The sequence below is a fragment of the Meriones unguiculatus genome, chromosome X (genome assembly GCF_030254825.1).
Source record: "Meriones unguiculatus strain TT.TT164.6M chromosome X, Bangor_MerUng_6.1, whole genome shotgun sequence".
NCBI classification, from domain to species: Eukaryota; Metazoa; Chordata; class Mammalia; order Rodentia; family Muridae; genus Meriones; species Meriones unguiculatus.
Window position 1 is genome coordinate 119,042,566 of NC_083369.1, and position 25,393 is coordinate 119,067,958.

Here is a 25,393-nt window from a genome sequence, read left to right on the forward strand (position 1 = left end):
CCTCCCTTATCAGTGGACTTTGAGACAGACATTGGAGGAGATGTAGGAGGTAGGGTAGGATGGGGAGGGAATGAGGAAGGGTGCTACAGATGTGATACAAAGTGTATAAACTGTAATTACTATAATAAAATTATAAAAAATCAGATGTTCATAGGTGCATAGGCTTATTTCTGTGTCTTCTATTTGATTTCATTGATTCACCAGTCTGTTTCTATGCTAGAACCATGCAGTTTTTATTACTGTTCCTCTATAGTACAGCTTGAGATCAAGTATGGAGATGCTTCAGAATATCTTTCATTGTAGAGGATTGTTTTAGCTCTTCTGCGTTTCTTGTTATTCCATATGAAGTTGAGAATTTTATTCTCACGTACTGTAAAGAATTTTGTTGTTAATTCGATGGGAATTGCATTGAATATGTAGATTGCTTTTGGTAAGATGGCCATTTTTGCTATGATATTCCTGCTGAGCCATGAGCATGAGATATATTTCCATCTTCTAATATCTTCTTGTATTTCTTTCTTCAGAGACTTGAATTGTTTTTCATACAAGTTTTTGGCTTATTTGGTTAGAGTTACACCAAGATACTTTATGTCTTTTGTGACTATTGTGAAGGGTGTAGCTTCACTAATTTCTTTCTCAGCCCATTTATTTTTTGCATACAAGAGGGCTACACATTATTTTGAGTAACTTTTGTATCCAGCCACATTGCTGAAGGTGTTTATCAGCTGTAGGAGTTTCTTGGTATAATTTTTGGGGTGACTTACGTATACTATTATATCATCTGCGAATATTGATACTTTGACTTCTTCCTTACCAATGAGACTTGGAGATCAAACTCCTAGCTTTCACACTGTACCCTAACACTGAGCTACATCATCAGTCAATTTGTAGTTCTATGTGCTTGGGTGAGTATTCACCTCTATGTGTTTTAGAGAAAATTATAATTACTATGAATCAAAAAATATTCCACTACACTATAGGGCCTACAGAGATCTGATGCCCTCTTCTCACTTCATCAGACACGAGGCGCACATATAGTACACATAAAAGGAACATGCAAAACACCCATACACATAAAATATAATTAAAACTATAATGGTTTGCTTTATATAATTAAAATATAAAGGTTTGTTTATATGTCTTCATTCATCTTGACATAATTTTTTTTCTTTTACCAGATAATTATCCAAACACTTTTAACCTTTATATGGAAACTTATATCCCATCATTCTTCAATGAATACTTTATTTTCTCCTTGTAACAGCTGTGACACATGCCAATATTTCATATGTTTAATTTTTGTTAAGGAATATTTGACATATAATCATTGCATATGCTTTTATATACACTATAACAGTTGGACACCAGTGTGAAATACATAGGCATCTGTCAAGGTTATTTTCCTTATGTTCTTGAGTTTATGTCACATCCTCTGTTCCAGTGACTATTTTTCCTGTTTTTCTATGCCAAATCTATAATACAGCTGACAGAATTGAAGATAGCATAAAGATATACTTGTGTCTCTCAATCTGACTATGAGAATATTGAAATAATGGATGGCACAAGAGTGGAAATTTCCCCCAGTTATATTTTTCTGGGAGAAATGAAAGGCCTCCATCAGAAGGAGAAAGTTCAGCTCTAACAACTTGTCTGACAATTCTGAATGGTGAGACTGAAGCCCATGTCAACGGTAGGTCAATAGTAGTAGAACCACACCTTAACTGAGACTGCTTAGATGTACATAACCTTGGCATTTATATTTAATTTTACTTCAGAAGACTGATGGAATGAATTGCTGTCACTCACACTGTGCATAGAAGTACACACATCCAGGAAATGGAATTTCTGAGACCTGTTCTAATTACAAGGTCATGGATAGAACACCACCACCACTGTGGCACAGAAGCCTATTGGTAGAGTCTACTAGTGCCTCTGGAAGCTATGGCAAAGAGCACCTGTCCAGTAGAACACAGATGTGGTATCTAGGTGGAAGTCCAGTTTTCATCTTCATACCATACTAGGCCAGTGGAGAGTGCTAGTCATTTTCATCACCCCAGTTCTCCACTTGGAGAACTGTTGCAAAGCAATAAAAGCTGCTTTTTTATTTATATCTCATTCCTTCAGCCCTTGACATTTCCAGTCCATGCATAACCTGTATATTTGAAGGAACTTTCAAAGCCAGGCCACCACAAATCTAGTATTAACAAATTTCACTCTGAAGTCCACTTCTTCAAATTTTCAGGCTTAGGAAAGGAATGGACCCATGAAATTTTGATGAATGAAACAAAGAGGACCACACCAGAATTGGCACCCCACCTTAGTTAAAAAGAAAAATGTGTCAAAACAGCATGCAAAACAGAAATACTAAAGATGAAAACAAAAATCCAAATCAATTTTTAAATGGTCTTTAAAAGATCTGTTGAGTGTGGATAGTATATTGAAAATGAGAAAAATAAACAAACAAAAACAAACATGCACTGGAAAATATACCAGTCCTATCTTTCAGTTAATTCATAGCCCTACAATACATTTATTTTGGAATTGCTTGATAATATTTCTACCATGTAAAAAAAAAAGTACCTCATTATTTTAGGACACTACTGAGTCATACATAGTGCACTATAATATTGATTAACTTGTCTGTTAAATATTTTGAAGGAAAGTCTGTAGACCAAATACCATCCTTTGCACTTCTATTTGCTATTCCAGAGAACCTGGGTTCAAGATCTACAAGAATGTGCTTCTGGACCGAGCTTGTGGTACTTATTCCCAGCAGGGGTTTGTGTGTGTTGAAGCCACTGTCCTACAGCAGTGCTCAGATATATCATCATGTGAATGTGTGGCCCTTGAACCTGCTGAGGCCATGGGGTGTGCCCAGCTATGTGGACATCTGTGGTCTTTTCATGTTGCAGATGGCTACCATCTTAAATATGTTGCCTGCCTGGTACAATGCTTGGCTTCATATCTTCCCGTGCTTGGGGCTCAGGGAGGCTCCTGGGACAACAGAGGGAAGGCTCTGGACCCTATTGAACCAACGCAGGATCCAGGCAGAATTGCAAGAGGTGGTGTGCTGTGAAGGGGCAGAGACTGGATAACAAGAGGAGGAGGAAGGGGACTCTGTGAATGCTGGTTGAGGAGAAGAGACTGAGGCTCTGTCATGCAGTGGCAATGACATGGTCTGTTCACAGAAGGAACAATGCACAAGAGGAAGTCCTGGGGGACCTGAAGTGAGGGTTGGGGAGGAGGGACCCATCACAGCCCTTACTTTCCTGTTCCTGTCTCAACCAACAGCCTGACAATCCTGCCTGCTACACCAGATACCTAGCAGGACTGGAAACCTTGAGCTGTGATGTGGGTCCCTCCTTTCTTGTTCATAGTGTCACTCCTGTAACCTCGACTGACATCTAATGCTGGTTCATACAGAGTTGGAAAGAGAGGGTCCAGGCTAGTTCTGAACAATGGATCACCCCATACACATGGGTTTTGTCATTTGGATGATAATTTAAGGAGACCATGGTCTCCTCCAATTCTGGATGGCTGTCCCCATTGAAGGAGGAGGACACTGTAGCCCTTCTCTGGTCTTACTCTGCTTCCTTCACTGGTGCTTTGACCAGAGGGGTTGGTCTCTTCTGTGACTGTAGTCTACCTCACTGTTCCCATCCTGGACACAGAAGCACTGCTTCCATCTCCCTGACATCTTTTGGTGGTGATATTTGTGTTTTGTTTTAGTTTCCAAACTACAGAATTTGAATAAAAAAAGCAAAACACACACACACACACACACAAAAACAAAACAAAAAAAACATAGGAATTCTATCCTCAAACTTTTATATTGCGAAAGACCAACACAAGCATTTTGGATTTTTGTTGTTGTTGTTATTTTTGTTTGTTTCTTTTTTAATTGATTTTAATTTTTTATATTAATCACAGGTTATTTATTTGAATCTCAGCCATAGCCCCCTCTCTCATTCCTTTCCAACACCACCCTTCCTCCCTCAACTCCTCCCTGCCCCTTTCCAAGTCCACTGCTATGGGAGGTCCTCCTCCCTTTCTATCTGACCCTAGGACATGGGAAGTAGGAGAAAACAGGTAACAGGACAGGAACCTACCACAGAGAGCCTCTGAAAAACTCTACCTAACACTGTATCAAAGCAGATACTGAGACTCATAACCAAACCTTTGGCAGAGTGCAGGAGAGGACAGGAGCTCCACAAGGACAAAATATATCAGGGCACGAGAGTCCGCTATGAGACTGTTTCTCCAACCAAGGACCATGTAAGGATATAACATAGAACCCCTGCTCAGATGTAGCCCATGGTAGCTTAGAATCCAAGTGGTTTTCCCTAGTAAAGGGAACAGTAACTATTTCTGACATGAACTCAATGACTGGCTTCTTAACCCCCCACCCCTCCAGGGAGGAACAGCCTTGCTAGGCCACAGAAGAGGACGTGTTTGTTTCTTTTTCAACACAAGTTTTTTTCTCTGTAGCCATGTCTGTCCTGGACTCAGTCTGTACACCAGGATGGCCTCAAACTCACAGCATTCTGCCTGCCTCTGCTTAGTGCTGGGATTACAGGTGTGCACCACCAAGGCCTGCAGTGTATCATTTTTGTTGTTTTTCTTTTGGTTGGTTGTTTGGTTGGTTTTGTTGTTATTTTGTTTTTTTGTTTGTTTTGAGACAAGGTTTCTCAGTGAAGCCATGGCTGTCGTGGACTTGCTTTATAGACCATGCTTGCTTCCAACTCAGAGAGATCTGCCTGCCTCTGGCTACTTCAGTGCTGGGATTACAGGTGTGTGCCACTGCGCCCAGCTCACCCAAACACATTTTATCCCTGATTCAAACTGCCACTATGTAGATAGTGCTTATTTCCATCATCAAGCATGCTTTTTAGTGGACTTTTAGGGACTCGTGTTTCTGCCATACCTCCTAAGACAAACTCCTGATCCTCTGATAAAATGTAGGATTAAGGCCTTATATCCAAACTTAGTACCAAAGGGCACCTACAAGCAGCTTTTCCTGAGACCTTCCTACTGGTAAACTCACAATGGGAGGGAGGGGCCAAATGGCTCAGTCCAGTGCCTTTTATTGGCTAGAGCTGTGACATAAGCAAGAACATTGACTCTCATTGGCTGGGTAGGGGATAAGGGTGGGCTCTCCCTGGCTGGGAAGCTTTAAGGAAAGCTGACAGCAGCCTGGGAAGTACAAGATCCCTAGCTCTCCTGAGGGCCTCCCTTTAGACACTCACTAACATCCCATGGAGGCTGAGGATCTGGCCCACAGTGCGAGAGACACACAAAGGAGATGTGGTGATTAATCTGTAAGTCTTGGGCATTGTCCTGGCTGATGGTGATACCATTATGCTGAATCTTCTACAGAGGATATGTGCCTTCTTTCAGTGGAGTACGAAGTCTGAGGAAACACCACATGAACAGCCTCAATGTAATCCTCTGGTTGTTAGCCCATGTCTACCACTCAAAAAGACTCCCTAGAAAGGTTCTCCTCCAACATGAGATGAGGTGCAGTGGGCAGGAACCATGGGGAGGATTCTGCCTCCATCCCAAGTGGCTGTTGAGCTAAGAATCTCCCTGAGTTCACAAGAATTAGGCCAGTACTAAAATGTGGCCGAAGCTGCTTTGGTGGGCTAATGCAGGATGGTGTTTGGACCCACTCACAGGAGACACAAGTGTGAATCGTGTTGTCAACATGACTTTGCATCTTGCCCTTGAAAGATGCTCCTGAGCATTCCCCAGAGGAGGGAAATGGTTATTGTCTTATGGTCAGAGAGGGGATGATATGTGTTCATATCTACCGGGGCAGTCTGTAGTGTTACTTTACTATGATGCAACACTTTGATCAAAACAACTTTTGAAGGAGGGCGTTTCCACAACAGTGTTCATCATTGAAGGAAGTGAGGACAGGGATTCAAGCAGGGTAGGAACCTGGAGGCAGGAGCTGATGCAGGGACCATGGAGGGGTGCAACTTTCTGGCTTAGTCCTTATGACTGGCTCAGGCTGCTTTCTTATAGAACCCAAGACCACCCTCCCATCAAGCACTGATTAAGAAAATGCCTTACAGGGTTGCCTACAACCTGATCTTGTGGGGGCATTTTCTCAACTGAGGTTCCTTCCACTCTAATGACTCTAGTGTGTGCCAAGTTGACATAAAAACAGACAGTACAGATGGTCAGAGTAGAGCTTCTGAATACTGGTTGCTTGCATTTGACATGAACCAGTATAACCTTTGTTACCTGTTCAATAGGTAACTCAGCGCTGATGTCTATCCAAGGATTCATGACCAACTTGTGTGCCAATTATGGATGGATTACCAAATCTATATTCTTCCACACTGAAGTAGTCTGTGATAATATGCCTGTGAGAATCGGAGTAAATGTCATCATTCTTGTGGAAGAAGATGAAACAACTCAGGTCCTGAATGCCCTCAAGGTAACACTGAGTTTTCCCAGAGTCTCTTAACCTAGTGGTATTTTGATTTCTTTCCAGGATAAGACCAACTCTAATGTAGGGTGAGTTTAATCGGCTTGTTCTGATATGTGGTTGCAGTATCATGTTTCTATTTTTCTTTTCCTAAAGATTTGTTTCAGTTGTCTTTAGTATTTAAACATGTTGAATGATGACAATTATGTGAACTCATATAATAAGCAACTTCCACTGATAGGAAAAGTCTATATCTCCTTTATTAATACAAACAATTAGAATGATAAACATAATATATTTTATACTGTTTTTTATACAATATTCAAGGTGTATTTACTGTGCAACAAAGTTATGCTATAGATTATGTAATAGTTCTAGAAACATAATCAGTTTGTCTATAGTGAACTAATGTATAGCCTCAGGCATAGGCTACAGAAAAGCCTTTTTATCAGTACTGATCAAGGTCTATTTATCATTATTGTTATTAGTAATGGAAATTTACCTGCAAATTGAGAACTGAAAATCAGAGTCATGTTTTTTTGTTTTCATTTTTTCAGAACTTCCTAAAAACTTGAAGTGTAAGAAAAACAGACAGACCTGATAGGCTAGGGTCAGTTGGTGAAATGGAGGAAGACTTCCCCTAATGGTGGAGTAGGGAAAAGTCTTGGGAGGAAAAGTGGGAGGAATTGTGGGATAGGGAGGGGATGAGGGACTGGGCTACAGTTGGGAATGCAAAGTGAATAAATTGTAATAAATTTTAAAATATTTTTTAAAAAACAAAAAAACACACAAACATAAAAGAAAAGCAAATTCTCACTTTTCATTAGTATGACACAGCATAGGTCTTTGTTAGGAAAAAAGTTCTTTATTAAGAAAAGAGTGTATGTAACCTATTATTTAACCAATATCGTCTTTTTCTTCTTTTTATGTACAATTTTCTTATCCTGTAAGCATCTATCTCTTGGTTATAGCAAGAATTGTTAAGTTGTAGTCAACTCATGAATGGCATTGTGGAATATGCCTTTAATTATACCATTGGGAGGCAAGGGCATATAGAATCTCTGTGGGTTCAAAGCCAGAATGGTTCACATAATAAGTTCATGTCATCCAGGGCTAGAGTATAAGGCCATGTTTTAAATAAACAATCTCAGGTAAATTTTCTCATTTAGATATTAGTTTTATGTAACAGAGACATACTCTATACATCACATGGCCTCAAATTAACAATGACCCCTGGGCTAACCTCAAACGTGCAATCTCTGACTCGTAAGTGCTGGAATTACAGGCCTCAAATACTGTCTCCTATTTCTTTTTTTTTTTTTTTCCTTACAAGATAGTTTATTTCTTTTTTTAAATTAATTTTTTGTTTATTACAATTTATTCACTTTGTATCCCATCTATAGCCCCCTCCCCCATCCATTTTCTTTTTCTTTTTTTTTTTTCAATGCAGTTTATTCAGGAACCTTGAACAATCATCTGACCCTGGGTAAAGCCAGCCCACTTTAAATAGCCTCTGGGTAGCCAACCACAGCATGCCATGTGGGCAATGCAGATAGGTCCACATACATGGAAGCAAGCCAGATCCTCAGCCTTAGCCAAATGTGGAGTTGTTTCTGACAGAGAGCACTCACCATCGGGAAGGTGGAAGGCAGAAACCAGCTCCATCTTTCAGGCGTGGCATTACGCAGCTCTCTACAGTTCCCCCTTTTTGTTTTGGACGCATCAGGCAAGAGTAGAGGTCTGATCTCTGATATTAGAAATAAATTGGGACTTTGTACTGATGTTCATTTAGGTGTCATCCACCCAAAGAGCATCAGACCTGTCTGATACCTTTTTCTCAGAGGTGGGACCTGGGGCATCAACCCGCATGCAATCAGACATGCTCTTCTCTGGGTCCAAAGCGGCTGACCCTGAGTGCAGTGCTTAGCCTCGCATCCTGAGCATAACATTTTGGCTTTTTATGGTAGCCAACCATGCTTGGGGAGACTGTCCTGCTTCAATGGCTGTAAAGGCCTGAATGGTCATGGCTGCATTACTCTGTTGTGAGACTCTAATCTTGCATATATACCACAGGCAAACCAAGGTGACCAACACCAGAAGGCCTGCTAACGCTCCCATGCCCGCCCATTCCTTCAGATGATTCATGGCTGCAGCAATCCATGATGATAATCCTGTGGCTAGTCCTGCGTCCACTCTGGTAGAATTTACCATGGCAATGGCCACTCTCAGCTGCTCCATTGTAGTATCGAATTCTCCAGTCCAATTACCTAAAATATAGCTGGACAATTGTTTAGACAGATTTGCAACACAGGGAAAATTCTCATGTTGTATGCTAGTGACTCAAAAGTCCATCATACTTTCATTGACAGCCAAGTTGAGCGATTTGCCATAGGGTATCAATTTGCTCCTGTACGAGGTCAATCCTCTGATTGAACACCATCAAACCTCCTTTTAGTTGAGCATTAATTCCTTTTCGTACATCTAAGGCATGAGCTACATTGGCTAAAAGATTATTCAGGGTCTGAGCAGTCTGCCCAGTATGACTCATGGCTAATGCCCTGGTGGTAGCTCCAACAGCCGCCAATGAGATGGCAGTAAAAATGGCAGCTGTAATTCCAGGATCCCTTTTCTGTCTGAAGAGAGTCATAGCGTGAGGGCATCAACGGGCACAGGCACCAAGCGAGGCATGCGATTAACCAGCTAGTAAATTTACTAGCATTCCAGCATTGGGCAAAAAAGCAAGTATCATTACCACAATTACTTGGCTCTATCTGGCTAATAATGAATAAAAATGGGGATATAGACAAACAGGTGTGGGCTTATAGGAAATATTATGAGAAGCCTTAACCCCTGGTTGGAACATCCTGTGAGAGTTCTAGAACTAGCAGTGGTGGTGTCCGAGGTCTGAGTAGGTTCAGGAGACCATTGCCCCCAGGGGCGAGACGTGCTGCATGTAAATTGACTAACTCCATCTTTTCCTCCACTTTTGAAGGTTATTTAAGGTTCTTAAATTATTTTTTCCCTTTTTTTTAATTTTTCATCAATTACACTTTATTCATTCTGTATCCCCCCATAAGCCCCTCCCTCCCCTCCCAATCCCACCCTCCCTCCTCCCTCTGCATGCATGCCACTCCCCAAGTCCACTGGTAGGGGAGGTTCTCCTCTCCTTTCTGGTCTTAGTCTATCAGTTCACATCAAAAGTGGCTGCATTGTCCTCTACTATGGCCTGGTAAGGCTGCTCCCCCTCAGGAAGAGGTGAATAAAGAGCAGGCCAGTCAGTTCATGTCAGAGGTAGTCCCTCTTCACATTACTATGTAACCCAATTGGACTCTGAACTGCCCTGGGCTACATCTGTGCAGGGGTTCTGGGTTATCTCTATGAATAGTCCTTGGTTGGAGTATGAGTCTCTGGGAAGTTCCCTGTGTTCAAATTTTCTTGTTCTGTTTTTCTCCTTGTGGAGACCCTGTCCTCTCCAGCTCTTACTATTTCCCAGTTCTTACATAAAATTTCATTCACTCTGCCCAATAGTTGCCCATCAGGCTTAGCATCTGCTTTGATAGTCTGTAGAGCAGAGGCTTTCAGAGGCCCTCTGTGGTAGGTTCCTAGGTTGTTTCCTGTTTTTCTTCTTCTTCTGATCTCCATCCTCTTTGCCTTTCCGGATGGGTATTGGACATTTTAGTTAGGGTCCTCTCTCTTGCTTAGTTTCTTTAGATGCACAGGTTTTAGTGGGTTTGTCCTATGTTGTATGTCTATGTGAGTGAGTATATACCATGTGTGTCTTTTTGCTTCTGGGACAACTCACTCAGGATGATCCTTTCCAGATCCCACCATTTACCTGCAAATTTCATGATTTCCTTATTTTTCATTGCTGAGTAATATTCCATTGTGTAGATGTACCACATTTTCTGCATCCATTCTTCAGTTGAGGGGCATCTGGGTTGTTTCCAGCTTCTGGATATTACAAATAAAGCTGCTACAAACATGGTTGAGCAAATTTTCTTTTTGTGTGCTTGAGCCTCTTTTGGATATATGCCTAGGAGTGGTATGGCTGGATCTTGAGGAAGCACTATTCCTAGTTCTCTGAGAAAACGCCAGATTGATTTCCAGAGTGGTTGTACCAGTTTACATTCCCACCAGCAGTGGATAAGGGTTCCTCTTTCTCCACAACCTCTCCAGCATGTGTTGTCACTTGAGTTTTTGATCTTGGCCATTCTCATGGGTATAAGGTGAAATCTCAGGGTTGTCTTGATTTGCATTTCCTTAATGGCTAGTGAGGTTGAGCATTTCTTTAAGTGCTTCTCTGCCATTCAGTATTCCTCTACAGAGAATTCTCCGTTTAGCTCTGTTCCCCATTTTTTAAGTGGGTTACTTGGTTTGCTGCTTTTCAGCTTCTTTAGTTCTTTATATATACTTGATATGAGTCCTTTGTCAGATAAAGGGTTGGTGAAGATTCTTTCCCAATCTGTAGGAGGTCGCTTTGTTTTGATGACAGTGCCCTTTGCTTTGCAGAAGCTTTTCAGTTTCATGAGGTTCATTTATTGATTGTTGCTCTTAGAGCCTGTGCTGTTGGAGTTCCGTTCAGGAAGTTTTCCCCTGTACCAATGAGTTCTAGGGTATTCCCCACTTTTATTTCAAGCCGATTTAATGTGTCTGGTTTTATGTTGAGGTCTTTGATCCACTTGGACTTCAGTTTTGTGCAGGGTGATAAGTATGGATCTATTTTCATTTTTCTACATGTAGACATCCAGTTGGACCAGCACCATTTGTTGAAGATGCTGTCTTTTTTCCATTGTATGGTTTTGGTGTCTTTGTCAAATATCAGGTGTCCATAAGTGTGTGGGTTTATTTCTGGGTCCTCTGTTCGGTTCCATTGATCAACCATTCTGTTTCTATGCCAGTACCATGCAGTTTTTAAAACTGTTGCTCTATAGTACAACTTAAGATCAGGGATGGAGATACCTCCAGAAGGTCTTTTATTGTAGAGGATTGTTTTAGCAATTCTGGGTTTCTTGTTATTCCATATGAAGTTGAGAATTTTTCTTTCCAGGTCTGTAAAGAATTGTGTTGGTAATTTGATGGGCATTGCATTGAATCTGTAGATTGCTTTTGGTAAGATGGCCATTTTTACTATGTTAATCCTACCAAGCCATGAGCATGGGAGATCTTTCCATCTTCTCATATCTTCTTCTAGTTCTTTCTTCAGAGATTTGAAATTTTTTTCATACAAGTCTTTGACTTCCTTGGTTAGGGTTACTCCGAGGTACCTTATGTCATTTGTGGCTATTGTGAAGGGTGTTGTTTCCCTAATTTCTTTCTCAGCCCTTTTGTCTTTTGTATACAGGAGGGCTACTGATTTTTTGAGTTAATTTTGTATCCGGCCACTTTGCTGAAGGTGTTTATCAGCTGTAGAAGATCCCTGGTAGAGTTTTTGGGGTCACTCACATATACTATCATATCATCTGCAAATAGTGATAATTTGACTTCTTCCTTTCCAATTTGTATCCCCTTGATCTCCGTCAACTGTCTTATTGCTCTAGAAAGGACTTCCAGAACTATGTTGAAGAGATATGGAGAGAGTGGGCAACCTTGTCTTGTCCCTGATTTCAGTGGGATTGCTTTAAGTTTCTCTCCGTTCAGTTTGATGTTGGCTATAGGTTTGCTGTATATCGCCTTTACTATGTTTAGATATGTGCCTTGTATCCCTGATCTCTCCAATACTTTAAACATGAATGGATGTTGGATTTTGTCAAAGGCTTTTTCAGCATCTAGGGAGATTATCATGTGGTTTTTTTTCTTTCAATTTGTTAATATGGTGGATCACATTGATGGATTTCCATATACTGAACCATCCCTGCATACCTGGGATGAAGCCTGCTTGGTCATGGTGGATGATATCTTTGATGTGTTCTTGTGTTCGGTTTGCGAGTATTTTGTTGAGTATTTTTGCATCAATGTTCATAAGGGAGATTGGCCTGAAATTCTCTTTCTTTGTTGAGTCTTTGTGAGATTTAGGTACCAAGGTGACTGTGGCTTCATAGAATGAGTTTGGTAATGTTCCTTCTGTTTCTATTTTGTGGAATAGCTGGAGGAGAATTGGTGTTAGCTCTTCTTTGAATGTCTGGTAGAATTCTGCGCTGAAACCATCAGGTCCTGGGCTTTTTTTGGATGGGAGACTTTCGATGACTGCTTCTATTTCCTTGGGGGATATAGGACTATTTAATTGATTTACCTGGTCCTGATTATTTAACTTTGGTAAGTGGAATCGATCAAGAAAATTGTCCATTTCATTTAAATTTTCAAATTTTGTTCTGTATAAACTTTTGAAGTAAGTCCTAATGATTGCTTGGATTTCCTCAGTGTCGGTAGTTATGTCCCCCTTTTCATTTCTGATTTTGTTGATTTGGATGGTGTCTCGCTGCCTTTTAGTTAGCTTGGCTAAGGGTTTGTCTATATTGTTGATTTTCTCAAAGAACCAGCTCTTGTTTTCATTGATTCTTTGAATTGTTTTATTTGTTTCTAATTGATTGATTTCATCCCTGAGTTTGATTATTTCCAGCTGTCTGCTCCTTCTTGGTGTGTCTGCTTCTTCTTTTTCTAGGGTTTTTAAGTGAGCCATTAAGTTGCTTGAATGCACTGTCTCAAATTTCTTCTTGAAGGCACTTATTGCTATGAACTTTCCTCTTAGCACTGCTTTCATTGTGTCCCACAAGTTTGGGTATGTTGTGACTTCATTTTCATTGAGTTCTAGGAAGATTTTAATTTCTTTCTTTATTTCTTCCCTGACCCAGCTGTCTTTTAGTAGCAAGTTGTTCAGTTTCCATGTATGTGTAGGCTTTTTGCTATTTCTGTTGTTACTGAGGTCCAGCCTTATTCCATGGTGATCCGACAGGATACAAGGGATTATTTCAATCTTCCTGTATTTGTTGAGGCTTGCTTTGTGACCAACTATGTGGTCTATTTTGGAGAAGGTTCCATGAGGTGCTGAGAAGAAGGTAATTTCTTTTGTGTTTGGGTGTAAGGTTCTGTAAATGTCTGTTAGGTCCATTTGATTCATGACCTCTGTTAGAGATATTGTTTCTTTGTTTAATTTCTGTTTTGTTGACCTGTCCTTTGTTGAGAGTGGGGTGTTGAAGTCTCCCACTATTAGTGTGTGGGGATCTATATGTGGTTTAAGTTTTATCAATATTTCTTTCACAAATGTGGGTGCCCTTGTATTTGGGGCATAGATGTTCAGGATTGTGATGTCTTCTTGGTGGAATTTTCCCTTGATGAGTATGAAGTGTCCTTCCCCATCTCTTTTAATTAATTTTGGTTGAAAGACTATTTTATCAGATATTCGAATGGCTACTCCTGCTTGCTTCTTGGGTCCATTTGCTTGAAAAGCCATCTTCCATCCCTTTACCCTCAGGTAATGTCTATCTTTGTGACTTAGGTGTGTTTCTTGTATACAACAGATTGCTGGGTTTTGTTTACGTATCCATTCTGTTAGTCTGTGTCTTTTTATTGGAGAATTAAGTCCATTGATATTGAGAGAGAGTAATGACCAGTGGCTGTTAAATCCTTTGACTTTGATATTGGCTGTGGTCATACCGTTGTGTGCTTGGTTGTTTTTTGTTTTACTGAAGTGAGGTTATTTATTTTCTGTGTTTTCTTGAATGTAGCTAGCTTTCTTGGGTTGTATTTTCCCTTCCAGTGTCTTCTGTAATGCTGGATTTGTTTGTAGGTATTGTTGAAATTTGTTTTTGTCATTGAATATCTTGTTTTCTCCATCTATGAGTACTGAGAGTTTTGCAGGGTATAGTAGCCTGGGCTGACATCTGTGTTCTCTTAGGGTCTGCATGATATCTGTCCAGGCCCTTCTGGCTTTCATAGTCTCTGTTGAAAAGTCAGGTGTGATTCTAATGGGTTTGCCATTATGTTACTTGGCCTTTTTCTCTTGCAGCTTTTAGTATTTTTTCTTTGTTCTGTATACTTACAGTTTTGATTATTATGTGGCGGGAGGATTTTCTTTTCTGGTCTAATTTATTGGTTGTTCTATAGGCCTCTTGTATTCTTATTGGCCTCTCCTTTAAGTTGGGGAAATTTTCTTCAATGATTTTGTTGAAAATATTTTCTGGGCCTTGGTGCAGGGAATCTTCTTTTTCCTCTATTCCTATTATTCTTAGGTTTTGTCTTTTTATGTTGTCTTGAATTTCTTGGACGGTCTGTGTCAGGAATTTTTTAGATTTATCATTTTCTTTGACAGATACATCTATTTCTTCCATTGTATCTTCCACACCTGAGATTCTTTCTTCCATTTCTTGTAGCCTATTGGTTATGCTAACCTCTGTAGTTCCTGCTTTTTTCCCTAAGTTCTTTCTCTCCACAATTTCTTCCATTTGTGTTTTTTTTTTTAATTTTTCCAATTCTATCTTCAGGTCTTGAGCTATTTTGTTGGTTTCCTTCCCCTGTCTGACTGTATTTTCATGTTTTTCCGTCAATTCCTTCAGCTGTTTGTTTGAACAATCCACTGTTTCTTTTATTTCATTCAGTGATTTAAGCATTTCCTCTCTAAAGGCCTCATACTTTTTGGCTTCAGCTTATATTTCTTTTCGTATTTTATTTGTTTCCTCTGTTATCATCTTCTTGAGCATAGATGTTAGGTCGTCTCCTTGAATTTCATTTATGCTGGGGTGTCTAGGGCTATTTGCCCCTTGATAACTGGGTTCTGGAGATGCCATAATGCTCTGGCTTTTGTTGGTTGAACTTTTATGCTGTCCTCTACCCATTGGGCTATCTTAGTTGTTTGAATTTAGTTTCTGGTTGTTCCTGGACTCTTGTAGTGGAGAGAATCCCTTTGGCAGGAAGATGTTTTTTCCTGAAGGAAGCCTTCCCAGCTTTTTGGGTATAGTCCCAGGATGTCTGGTGTTTTTCAGGAGTTGCTACAGCTTACCTCAGGCCTAGAGACCTGGGTGGTAACTGTGGTCCTGTTTAGTCAAGAGGGCTCTCCTCTCACCGGGAGAAGTCCTGGGGGAAGCTGCCCTCCTTCTGGGTTTCTTGCTGTAAATTTAGTGATCAGCTGCGGTAATCTGTGGAGGGTGAGTACTGCTCTGGTGTCTTGGGGCACTCAGTTCTGTCTGTTTGCAATCTGCAGTCTGCTAGACTTTCCCTAGGTGGCCCAGCAGCATGGTTTCTTCCTTCTCTGTGGGGTCCTCTCCAGACAGGGGTTCCCAGTCCCTGTTGTACTGGGGTGCACAGCTTGTCTGTACTGCTGAGCTGAGCGCAAAGCTCTCTGTGTGCGGCAGGAGCTCTGCTGTGATGGCGGCAGAGACTTTCCGGGGAGAGACTGGGTGACCTGCGATCAGACCCGCAACCCTGCTTCTCCGCGGGGTCCCAGTCTCAGGTACCCTTGTGCCCACGGATCAGCCTGGGAAAGTGGCTGGGACCCGCCCGCTTGCGGCTCCAGCCCGGAGACCCAAAGCCTGCGTTACCCGGGATTTCTTCCGGGTTCTGGCTGGGTAGCTGTGAGTGGACCCGACTGTTTCCCCCGCCGATCGATGTAGTTTCAGGGCCCTGAGTTCAGTCTCCTGGTCTCTGCATGGAAAGTGCTGTCCTGCTGCTCAGACGCGCTGTTTTCCTGGCGCCGCCATCTTGGCTCCCCCCTGTCTCTTATTTCTTTCAGAGAGTTATACTCATCATGGAAACAGTTAGCTTGAATTTGACCTATGGGTGCTAACAGAAGGATGCACCATGATTTGGACAATCCATTTTACTCCATTTGGTTGTGGGGACGAACGAATCCTCGAGCCTTTCTTGGTTTTAGACTGTATCTGCACTCTTTGCTTTAATTTTACTGGTATTTCTGTGGTGAGAAAAATGACAACTGGGAAAATGGAAATTTGCCAGGAAAATTCATTAATGATTTAGAGTCCTGTATGCCTGTGGGTTAGTGTAAACTCAGGATGCAGAAGGGTCAGAGTTTGAAATGCTCATTCCCCAGCATGCTGACATAAGTCGTGGTGAACAGTCAGACAGGAGCCGAGCTCTTGTCTCCTCAGTGCAAGCAATCCTGGGAGAAGGACCATCCCATCTGTACTGATAACTATCAAGTCATACACTGCGTGAGAGGTGGAAATGGCAACTATTTAGATTTGGAAAGATATGCATCAGCCTTTGTTATCAGTGTCTCCAGCGTCCATCAGGGATCTTAGAACAATAACTATCACCACTCTTCTCCCTCTACACATAATGAGTGCATCCAAACTAAGTATCAGATGAATAAGGTGATGAGTTACACAGCTCACAAATTGTTCTGCATGTCCTAATGGTGAGTACAAATGGCCCTTTTTGCTGCTCTTTTGTGCATTTTCCTGAGATATTTCAATAACATGCACATTTTTCACTTTTGCTTTTCAAAGAGGCAGCCAGTCACTGTTTCTGGATAATGGAATTGTGCAGTATGGTTTGCAGGAGATGGTTTTTTGCTTTGTGTTCATGCGGCTATTCTATTTCCATATAAAGAAAGTGCATCGATTGTTTAATGAAGGAAAGTTCAAAAGAAAACTACCTCCAATAAGGGTCATTATCTTTGATAAGCCAGGATAATAATATCCTTCCAGACTTTAAGTAAATGGTGAGAGCCTTGCATGTCTTGTCTTTGCAACCTCTTGTGGGTTACTTCTTCCAGTGCATTGCAAGCTCCTATACCAGCCCATATAGGGTTTAGCATGATTTCCTCCCTTCTCCAAAACTACGCTGCTCATTCTTTTCTTTGTTGACAGTTTTCTGCTCCACTCCTGTCTCCAAGGTAACCCATTTCTCTTCCTTCCCATGTACCTCAAAGCCCATTTCCTCAAATTACCCCATCCCATATCATTCTAGCATGTTTTTTTCCAAATAAATGTGCAAAACGGTTCTCTAATTTGAGTTACAACCTTTATTACAACTTGTTCAGAAGTATATACTTAATTGTACTTTACACTGTTGAATTTTGAGTTTCCAGAAAGCAAGAGAACTGTATTCCTAAGGTCAGAAGGTAAGTTTGTGAGTGAGTTAAACAAAGGTGTGAAGTTCACATTTGCAAGGCAATTAGTAGTCCATGGAGCAAGAACACAGAATTTATGCCATCATCTCAGGTCCATAGCACATCTTTAATGGAAAATGTTTATTAGTATTCCATTGTGGTTTGAGAAGAGTTGTTCAAAGGATTTCTGCAGCAGGAGGCCTGTTTGGTATGAATAATAAAGTCCATTGTCTTTGACACAAGACTATGTCCTGCAAGTATCCTCAAAATTGCAAAAGGTCAACCCACTAAATCATGTTGTTTAGATGGCGACTCCCTGGTAAGTGTGTAAGTACCTGCAGCTACTCTCTCCTTCTCTAGTAGGTGAAAATTATGAACAATCCAATTGACTCTTAGGATCCATCAAAACTCAGCAAGAAATTTTGTATACCGAATGGCAAAGAAGCACTTAAAGAAATGCTCAACCTCATTAGCCATTAGGGAAATGCAAATCAAAACAACCCTGAGATTTCACGTTACACCCATGAGAATGGCCAAGATCAAAAACTCAAGTGACAACACATGCTGGAGAGGTTGTGGAGAAAGGGGAACCCTTCTCCACTGCTGGTGGGAATGTAAACTTGTACAACCACTCTGGAAAGCAATCTGGCGCTTTCTCGGACAACTAGGAATAGCGCTTCCTTAAGATCCAGCCATACCACTCCTAGGCATATATTCAAAAGAGGCTCAAGTACACAAAAAGGACATTTGCTCAACCATGTTTGTAGCAGCTTTATTTGTAATAGCCAGAAGTTGGAAACAACCCAGATGCCCCTCAACTGAAGAATGGATGCAGAAATTGTGGTACATCTATACAATGGAATACTACTCAGCAATGTAAAACAAGGAAATCATGAGATTTGCAGGTAAATGGTGGGACCTGGAAAGGATCATCCTGAGTGAGTTGTCCCAGAAGCAAAAAGATACACACAGTATAGGTATATGCTCACTCATATAGACAGGCAACGTATGACGGACCCACCGGAATCTATGCATCTAGAGAGGCTGAGCAGGAGAGAGGACCCTGGCTAGAGTTCTCAATCCCCATCTTGAGGGGCGGGGAGGATGGACATCAGAGGAAGAAGAAAATAGGAAACAACCTAGAAACCTGCTACAGAGGGCCTCTGAAAGCCTCTGCCCTGCAGACTATCAAAGCAGATGTTGACCCTGATGGCCAACTCTCGGGCAGAGTGAATGGAATTTTGTGTAGGAAGTGGGAAATAGTGGGAGCTGGAGAAGACGGGGTCTCCACAAGGAGAGCAACAGAACAAGAAAATTTGAACACAGGGGACTTCCCAGAGACTCATACTCCAACCAAGGACTATTCATGGAGATGACCTGGAACCCCTGTGCAGACGTAGCCCATGGCAGGTCGGTGTCCAGGTGGGTTACCTAGTAATGTGAAGAGGGACTGCCTCTGACATAATCTGATTGGCCTGCTCTTTGATCACATCCCCCTGATGGGGGAGCAGCCTTACCAGGCCATAGAAGAGGACAATGCAGCCACTTTTGACGAGAACTGATAGACTAAGATCAGAAAGGAGAGGAGGACCTCCCCTATCAGTGAACTTGGGGAGTGACATGCATGCAGAGAGAGGAGGGGGGGGTGGGATCAGGAGGGGAGGAGGGAGAGGCTTATGGGGGGATACAAAATCAATAAAGTGTAATTAATAATTAAAAAAATGTGTCATTCACGCAATGCAGGACAACATCTATGTTAGCAAGGATTTTTCTTTTCCTATACACCTGTTTTCTGGAGGTAGGCTTTATAGCTTTAACAACATTGGGCAAGGCATATAGGTATTGGGCTTGGGTTAGAAGCTCTTGAGAGTGTGGAAAGTGTCTTTGAAATTGAAAGTAAGGCACAATTAATGGGAAAAGGGCAATACTTTAAACATCACCTAGAGAAACTGTCCCCTGTGAATGTCATCATGTGTCCATGTGGTTTTCACTACTCTATTTATTTGGCTATTTTTTTATTTTGGTCTGTGACATAGGCCTCCTCAAAGTTACCTGAAACAAACAGCATATGTGAAAATTGTTCATGCAATTAGGAAACCCTTCGCTTGCTCTTCTGAGTGCTGAGATCATAGTCTTTTTGCCATTGCATCAGAATGCATTCAAAATCAAATCAGTGAGAGCATCACGCATGCATAAGAGATTTACCTTGAAAATACTTCCATCACTTCAAAACAAAGGTGCAGACAGGTCTCTTTCTCTTTGTGTCATCTTTTCAGAATACCCAACAGATAGGTTCTAATATTTTGTCCCTAGACCAGGTACCAAGGTTCAATCATGTGATTGCATTATGTACCTACCTACCATCCTCAAAAGAGATATCAGTGTGACCACTTGAGTAAATCCAGGGCTCCTAGCCATAACTTCCATTCTCAGGCACACTCATGCCATTATTTATGCCTGACAAATCATTGTAGAAACTCATCATTAAAATGGCCTCAGCTTTCCCTCCATAAGTAAGCTATATGAGGAGTGCCTTTGGAAAAGTTACTCTAAATGAAGGAAATATTGGTCAGCTGATTACAGTGACAAAGGGTCTTAGGAAATGGGATGTGATCCTAGTGCAATTCACATACTTCTGACTTTGTTGTCTGTTTCAGCATTCAGGCCTTTCAAAGGAGATTTGGTGCTGGTGGCCTATTCCATGATCCCAGGAACTTCATATATCAACATTGACTCTGTGAGACCACTTAGCTCTCAGAATATGCAAAGGGTAAGTTACTTCATAGGTAGGTGGCTGCCTATCCTTCCTTCCTGATTCCTTTCTCACCCAGGGTTTTCTTTGGTATGTGTGGCAGTATATCCCCTGCCAAAGTGCATGTACTTTATATATATATATATATATATATACTTGTTCACTGACTGAAAAGGGAATAAGCAGAAAGTTATGTAGAACATACACATACTCAATTCCTAAGCTGTGAGCTTTACTTGAAGTTAGGCTGTTCTGTGGACAACAGTTAGAAGAGTGTCTTGGCTATGAGGCAATAGTGGGGAAACCCTGAGTGCAGGGGGTTTGAGGTGTTCAGCCTGCTGATGAAGACAATCAAGACCTTCGTCAGTACAGCCTGAGATGAGATGTAAAACCAGGGAAGTAGAGTGTGAGCACACATTGGGCAGCATCAAGGGCAGACACCCAGGACTCCTGGGTTTAATTAGATTGTTTTTTTAATTTAATTCATATCCCTGGTTTAATTAGAGTGTGGGGGATGGTGACTCAGATGTCTTGACTCAGTACCCAGGCATTTCCTGTCTGTCAAGGATCAGAGCCGGGATAGGGTGAGAGACCTGCTGTTTGGAGCTGAGGGGCTGTGGAGGGCCATCTGTGGAGGTTTATCCTTCTCCATACTCAGTGCCATCATTTTTTTATTATAGGCCTGTATTACCAGACTCGAAGGAAGAAATGAAGTGATGGAACCTTGTATGTTTTTTACTCTGGATTATCTCCATATTCTCCCTGGTTACACACCTGGGTTACATGACATTGTTAACATGGTTGCAGTAGACAGCATTCAACTATAGTATTCTTGGAGGGTGGTGGCTATGATTCCAGTGGACATGTTGCATTCACCCATTCTTTTCAATCCTTTCCAGTGCTACTACTGGTTGTTAATACTGGGTTAAATAAACTAATATGTCTGAGCGAAGTAAAGAATTCAAGACTTTCTTTCTTTTGAGTATTCTTGGTATGTTTTTTTGTTGGTTTTTTTTTTCTTTTTTTTTTTTTGGATTTTTTCATAGCATAGGTTTTCTGCTGGAAGATGTCAGTGATTTCAAAAACATGCCCCATTGGTTCTTTAATGTATAAGAAACCAATCTGTGCTCAAGACAAATTCACTATTGTCCATATGCAAGAATATATTCTCTGCCATGGAACCTAGCATTTCACTTCTATATAGATAAATGTGTTGAGTGTTTTTTAAATCACCCAGCAGTTAGAATAGTTTTTGGTAAATATCAGGGGCAGATATTTAAAGACTCTTGTAGACAAAGTCCTGGAACAGTAGTATTGCTTTGCTATAGTTTCAATAGTAGGGATTTAGTTTCTCAGCATTCTGTTAGAAATTCATTTGTTCACTGAAATAAGAATGTTAGTATGTGCTAAAATATGCTCTGTGTCTAAATTCAAGGGATAGGAGCAGCTTTTTGCACACATGAATCCGGTGGAAACATCAAAGCTTGAAGTCCATATTGGTTTTCCCGTGGTAAAGGACATCAGAGTATCTCATATATACACTCCATTCAATTTCTCCTCTCTCTTTCATGAAATATAAGTGCATCCTTGGATCAGTGGCATTTGAGAGCTTGAATATCACTGGGAAGGGGTTTTTGTCTTCACCCTCTCCCTCCCCGGTATTGTCTACAAGCCTGGCCTCCAGTAAAAAGTTTGATGTTTGTGGAAGGTTAAACATTAAGTTGAAATAACTGTGAAGAAATGTAAATTTAAAATATTTGCTATGTAGCGTCTGGAAGTTTTGCAAGACAACACATTTTACTAGGCCACCTCAAATCCATTGCTGACCACTCCCCCCCCAAAAAAAAATCCAACTGGTTTTGTTTTTGCTTGAGTGAATGGCTGTCCATCTGTGTGTTGGTGATTGAATGCAAGCACTGAATGCAAGTTTAGCTTAAGGAGTTAATAAGGTTTCTTGATTTTTCTGCTGGTGTTTCTGTATTTTCACCTGGACACAGACCCTTTTCTGTTATTGGTACCTAGGAAAGGCAAGCTGAGTGCTCTATGCAAGCCCTCATCTGAGAACCCGACAGTTTCTCCAGATTTGGCCACTAGGTGGAACCCTCTGCGATTCATTTTTGCTGTTTTGTTTGCTTTTAATTTTTTTTCTTTTTCTTTTTTTTCTACAAAACCAAAATCAAAACAACAACAAAAATTTCAGATAGGAAATTTCCAGTCATTGAAGTGGGCATGCACCTGGGATTCTCATTTGCTCCAACCCTCAGGAAGCTGTGGCAGGTCTTACATGGTTGGAGAGGTATGATATGGCTGCTGTTTTCTTCAGTACAGTAATCTTCTCTTCAATGTTAGTGTTCCTAGGCTGTTCACATTAATCTTTTACTCATTTAAATCACATAAGTTTTCTCCTAACATGAGGACCATCACCTCTAAACCCTTACTCCTTCAATGTATGCTGTGGTGTAAGGAAGATTTGCCCTGTCCAAAAGAAAGCTGTGCACTTACAATGAGATTGACAGGTCTTCCTATGAATTGGAATGGCCATTAGCAGGTTTCTGAGCAAAGGCAGTTTGTCTCAAGTTCACTGAACCCACCCAGTCACCCTGACCAGGTCCCTTCTATTGATCAGTGGTTGACACCTGTTCAAACACACCCACTTAAGATTTGTGCTTCAAAAGATTATCCAGCTGTTTTAGTTGCTAAAATTCTCCATCTGCAGCTTTCTTCTGACTGTCAGACCCCCTCAGATATTAAGGACCCTCTGCTGCCCTCCCCCCATCGTTCCTAGAGTCCACATTCATCTCTCTAACCTCTAACTATTCGTCTCCTCAGGATTCATACACCATCCCCCAGACTCAGCCCCCTCTGTCCCATTGCATCCCACTCTTTCCTCTTCTGCCCCTTACCCCCATCCCAGATTCCTTCACTTCCCCTTCTGGATCTGTATTGTTTCCAATCCCCTTCTTTCTCTGTGAGCATCACTATCCATCCTGATGGAGATATGCAATTTTCCCCAACTTCCTCCACTTCCTTCACTGTCCTTGGCTTCCCACTTTAATAGCCCATCAGGCTCTGGACCTGACACAGGTCTGAACCTTTGTTTTTTCATTTTCACAAGACCAACTACCTCCTGGGGAAATGGGCAATCACTGATCTATACTCCTTTCTATATTTCTGGTCTGTATAACTGGAGGACCTCCTTATTTGATAAGCCCCAAGTCCTAACCATCCCACTGTAATGTGTCCTCTGTACTCATTGATCTACCTGGCAGCTACTCCTTCTAACCATCTACTTCAGAGGAAAGGGATTGTATAATTAGCCAAGTTAGGGAAGGCTTTTAGGCCTCAGCCACTGTATGAATACTGAAAAGCTACTCACTTTTGAGGCAACTTTCCCATCCAAGCACCCTGATTGGGATCCCAATATGTATGCTGGTTCTCAGGCTCTGGACACTTTTCATTGCTCTGCAATGTCTGTAATTCAAGATGCAGCTTGAAAATGTACAAATTTGTCTATGATCACTAAGGTTCTTCACAGCCCAGAAGAGTTTTCTGGGGCACTTCTCAAGGAATTACTGAAATCTTCCCAAAAATTTAACTCCCTCTTGACCCCACTGATTCCAAACGATGCCAGGCAATAAATTTGGCTTTTGTATTTTAATCAGCCATGGGTGTGGACAGAAAACCTCCAACAGCTAGAAGATTTTGCAGGAATGAAATAGCTTCCAGCTCATCAAAATAGCTCAAAAGATTTTCAAAAACCAAGATACTGAAAAACAAAACAAGCTGCCTTCCTGTGAGGACTGGCTTCCCTCTTTGCCCTCTGAACTCAATCCTGCATTACATCTGCTGTCTCCTGACCTTCATCTTTTGCTGTTCGATGTTGTATCATGGAGTCCTAAGGAAGATCACTCACTCCTCGACAGCATCTCAGTTTCCATTGCACATCCAAACCTTCTGCTCAGGGACAGAGCAGAACTGGGACATGTGTTAAGTTGGCAGAGCACATTTTGGCTTGGATTGTCCCTGAGTTTTTATTTGGAAACTGAGACTGAGCACTAGGGTCAGGAGACTTAAACCCTGTCATCTAAATGAAGCTGTGTGCTGGAGTGGAGTCATGTTCAGAGTTGTCTATGCTCTACCTGTACTTGTGTGATTCTCTAATCCTGTACACAACAAAGCAGCAGGTTTGTGTGACCACCCCTGGGGTTACCAACATTTCTGTCAGTAATGTCTTACCTATGTTCTATAAGTAAGTCTGGATTAGTTCATCTTCCCCAGTGGAAACTTGACTTATGAGGTGGGGTTAGGTGTTACCTAGTCCCCCATTGCCTCATTCTTTGTACCTTGTGATTGATAAGAAATGGACTTATTCTAAATCCCAAACCTACATTTTGTTGTTCTCTTTCGAATCAAGCTTTCACTATGTAGTCCTGAATGTCCTGGACCTTACTGCTATGAATGGTAATGTAAATACCCGTGTTTTCTGATGGTCTTAGTCAACTGCTGCTTTGTATACCAGGCTGGCCTTGAGCTCACACATCCTCTGACCACTGTCTCTCAAGTGGTTGGATTAAAGGCATGTACCCCATGCCATGCCTCCCCTAAAAAAATCTTTATTCAAAAAAATTAATTAACATTTTAAGAAAAATTCACTCCCACAAGTAAAAAGCTGATAAGATTTTATTTGGAAATCAACAGGCATAGAGGTACTGCATTTTACAAAGCTAATCCTCAAAGATGGTATAAAATACAGTCAAATTTCAAAGACATATGTCTGAGATAATACAAACTACATCGCTCAGGTTCTCGTTTTTCTAAACTCATCAGAATAATATTTGTGAACTGTTGTATTTAAGGAAAACAAAATATTTTGGTGCTTCTACTCTTCCATGTTGCTACAATTCAACATTTAACCATCTGTAATTTTTCTTTGTAGCACAGTCTTCTGCTTTTGAAACTCATTGTGTATACTCTTAAGTACACTGCTATAATTCTTCTCCAAATCCTGCATATCCTAAAGCACAAAAGAATGTTTTAGTTCCAAACAATCTTTCATCAAAAGTTCTCAAGTTAGTTTTCAAAATTAAGAATCTTTTCATATTTAAATAATATATTTTATTTATTCCATCTTCATAAAAACATTGCCACACACCCAAATTTATCCCATAAAGTATGTATGCATGTGTGTGTGAGCAAGTGAATC

General features: G+C 41.1%; 1 protein-coding gene across 1 annotated transcript; it reads left to right on the forward strand.

Annotated features, from left to right (window-relative positions):
- The first annotated feature begins 1,871 nt into the window (after positions 1 to 1,871).
- LOC132649945 (cancer/testis antigen 55-like) lies at positions 1,872 to 21,017 on the forward strand. The gene is made up of 6 exons (XM_060374715.1): positions 1,872 to 1,978; positions 2,659 to 3,065; positions 6,261 to 6,445; positions 19,182 to 19,236; positions 20,096 to 20,208; positions 20,871 to 21,017. Exons 1-6 carry the CDS (start codon positions 1,872 to 1,874, stop codon positions 21,015 to 21,017), a joined length of 1,014 nt encoding a protein of 337 aa, XP_060230698.1.
- Positions 21,018 to 25,393: the final 4,376 nt, after the last annotated feature.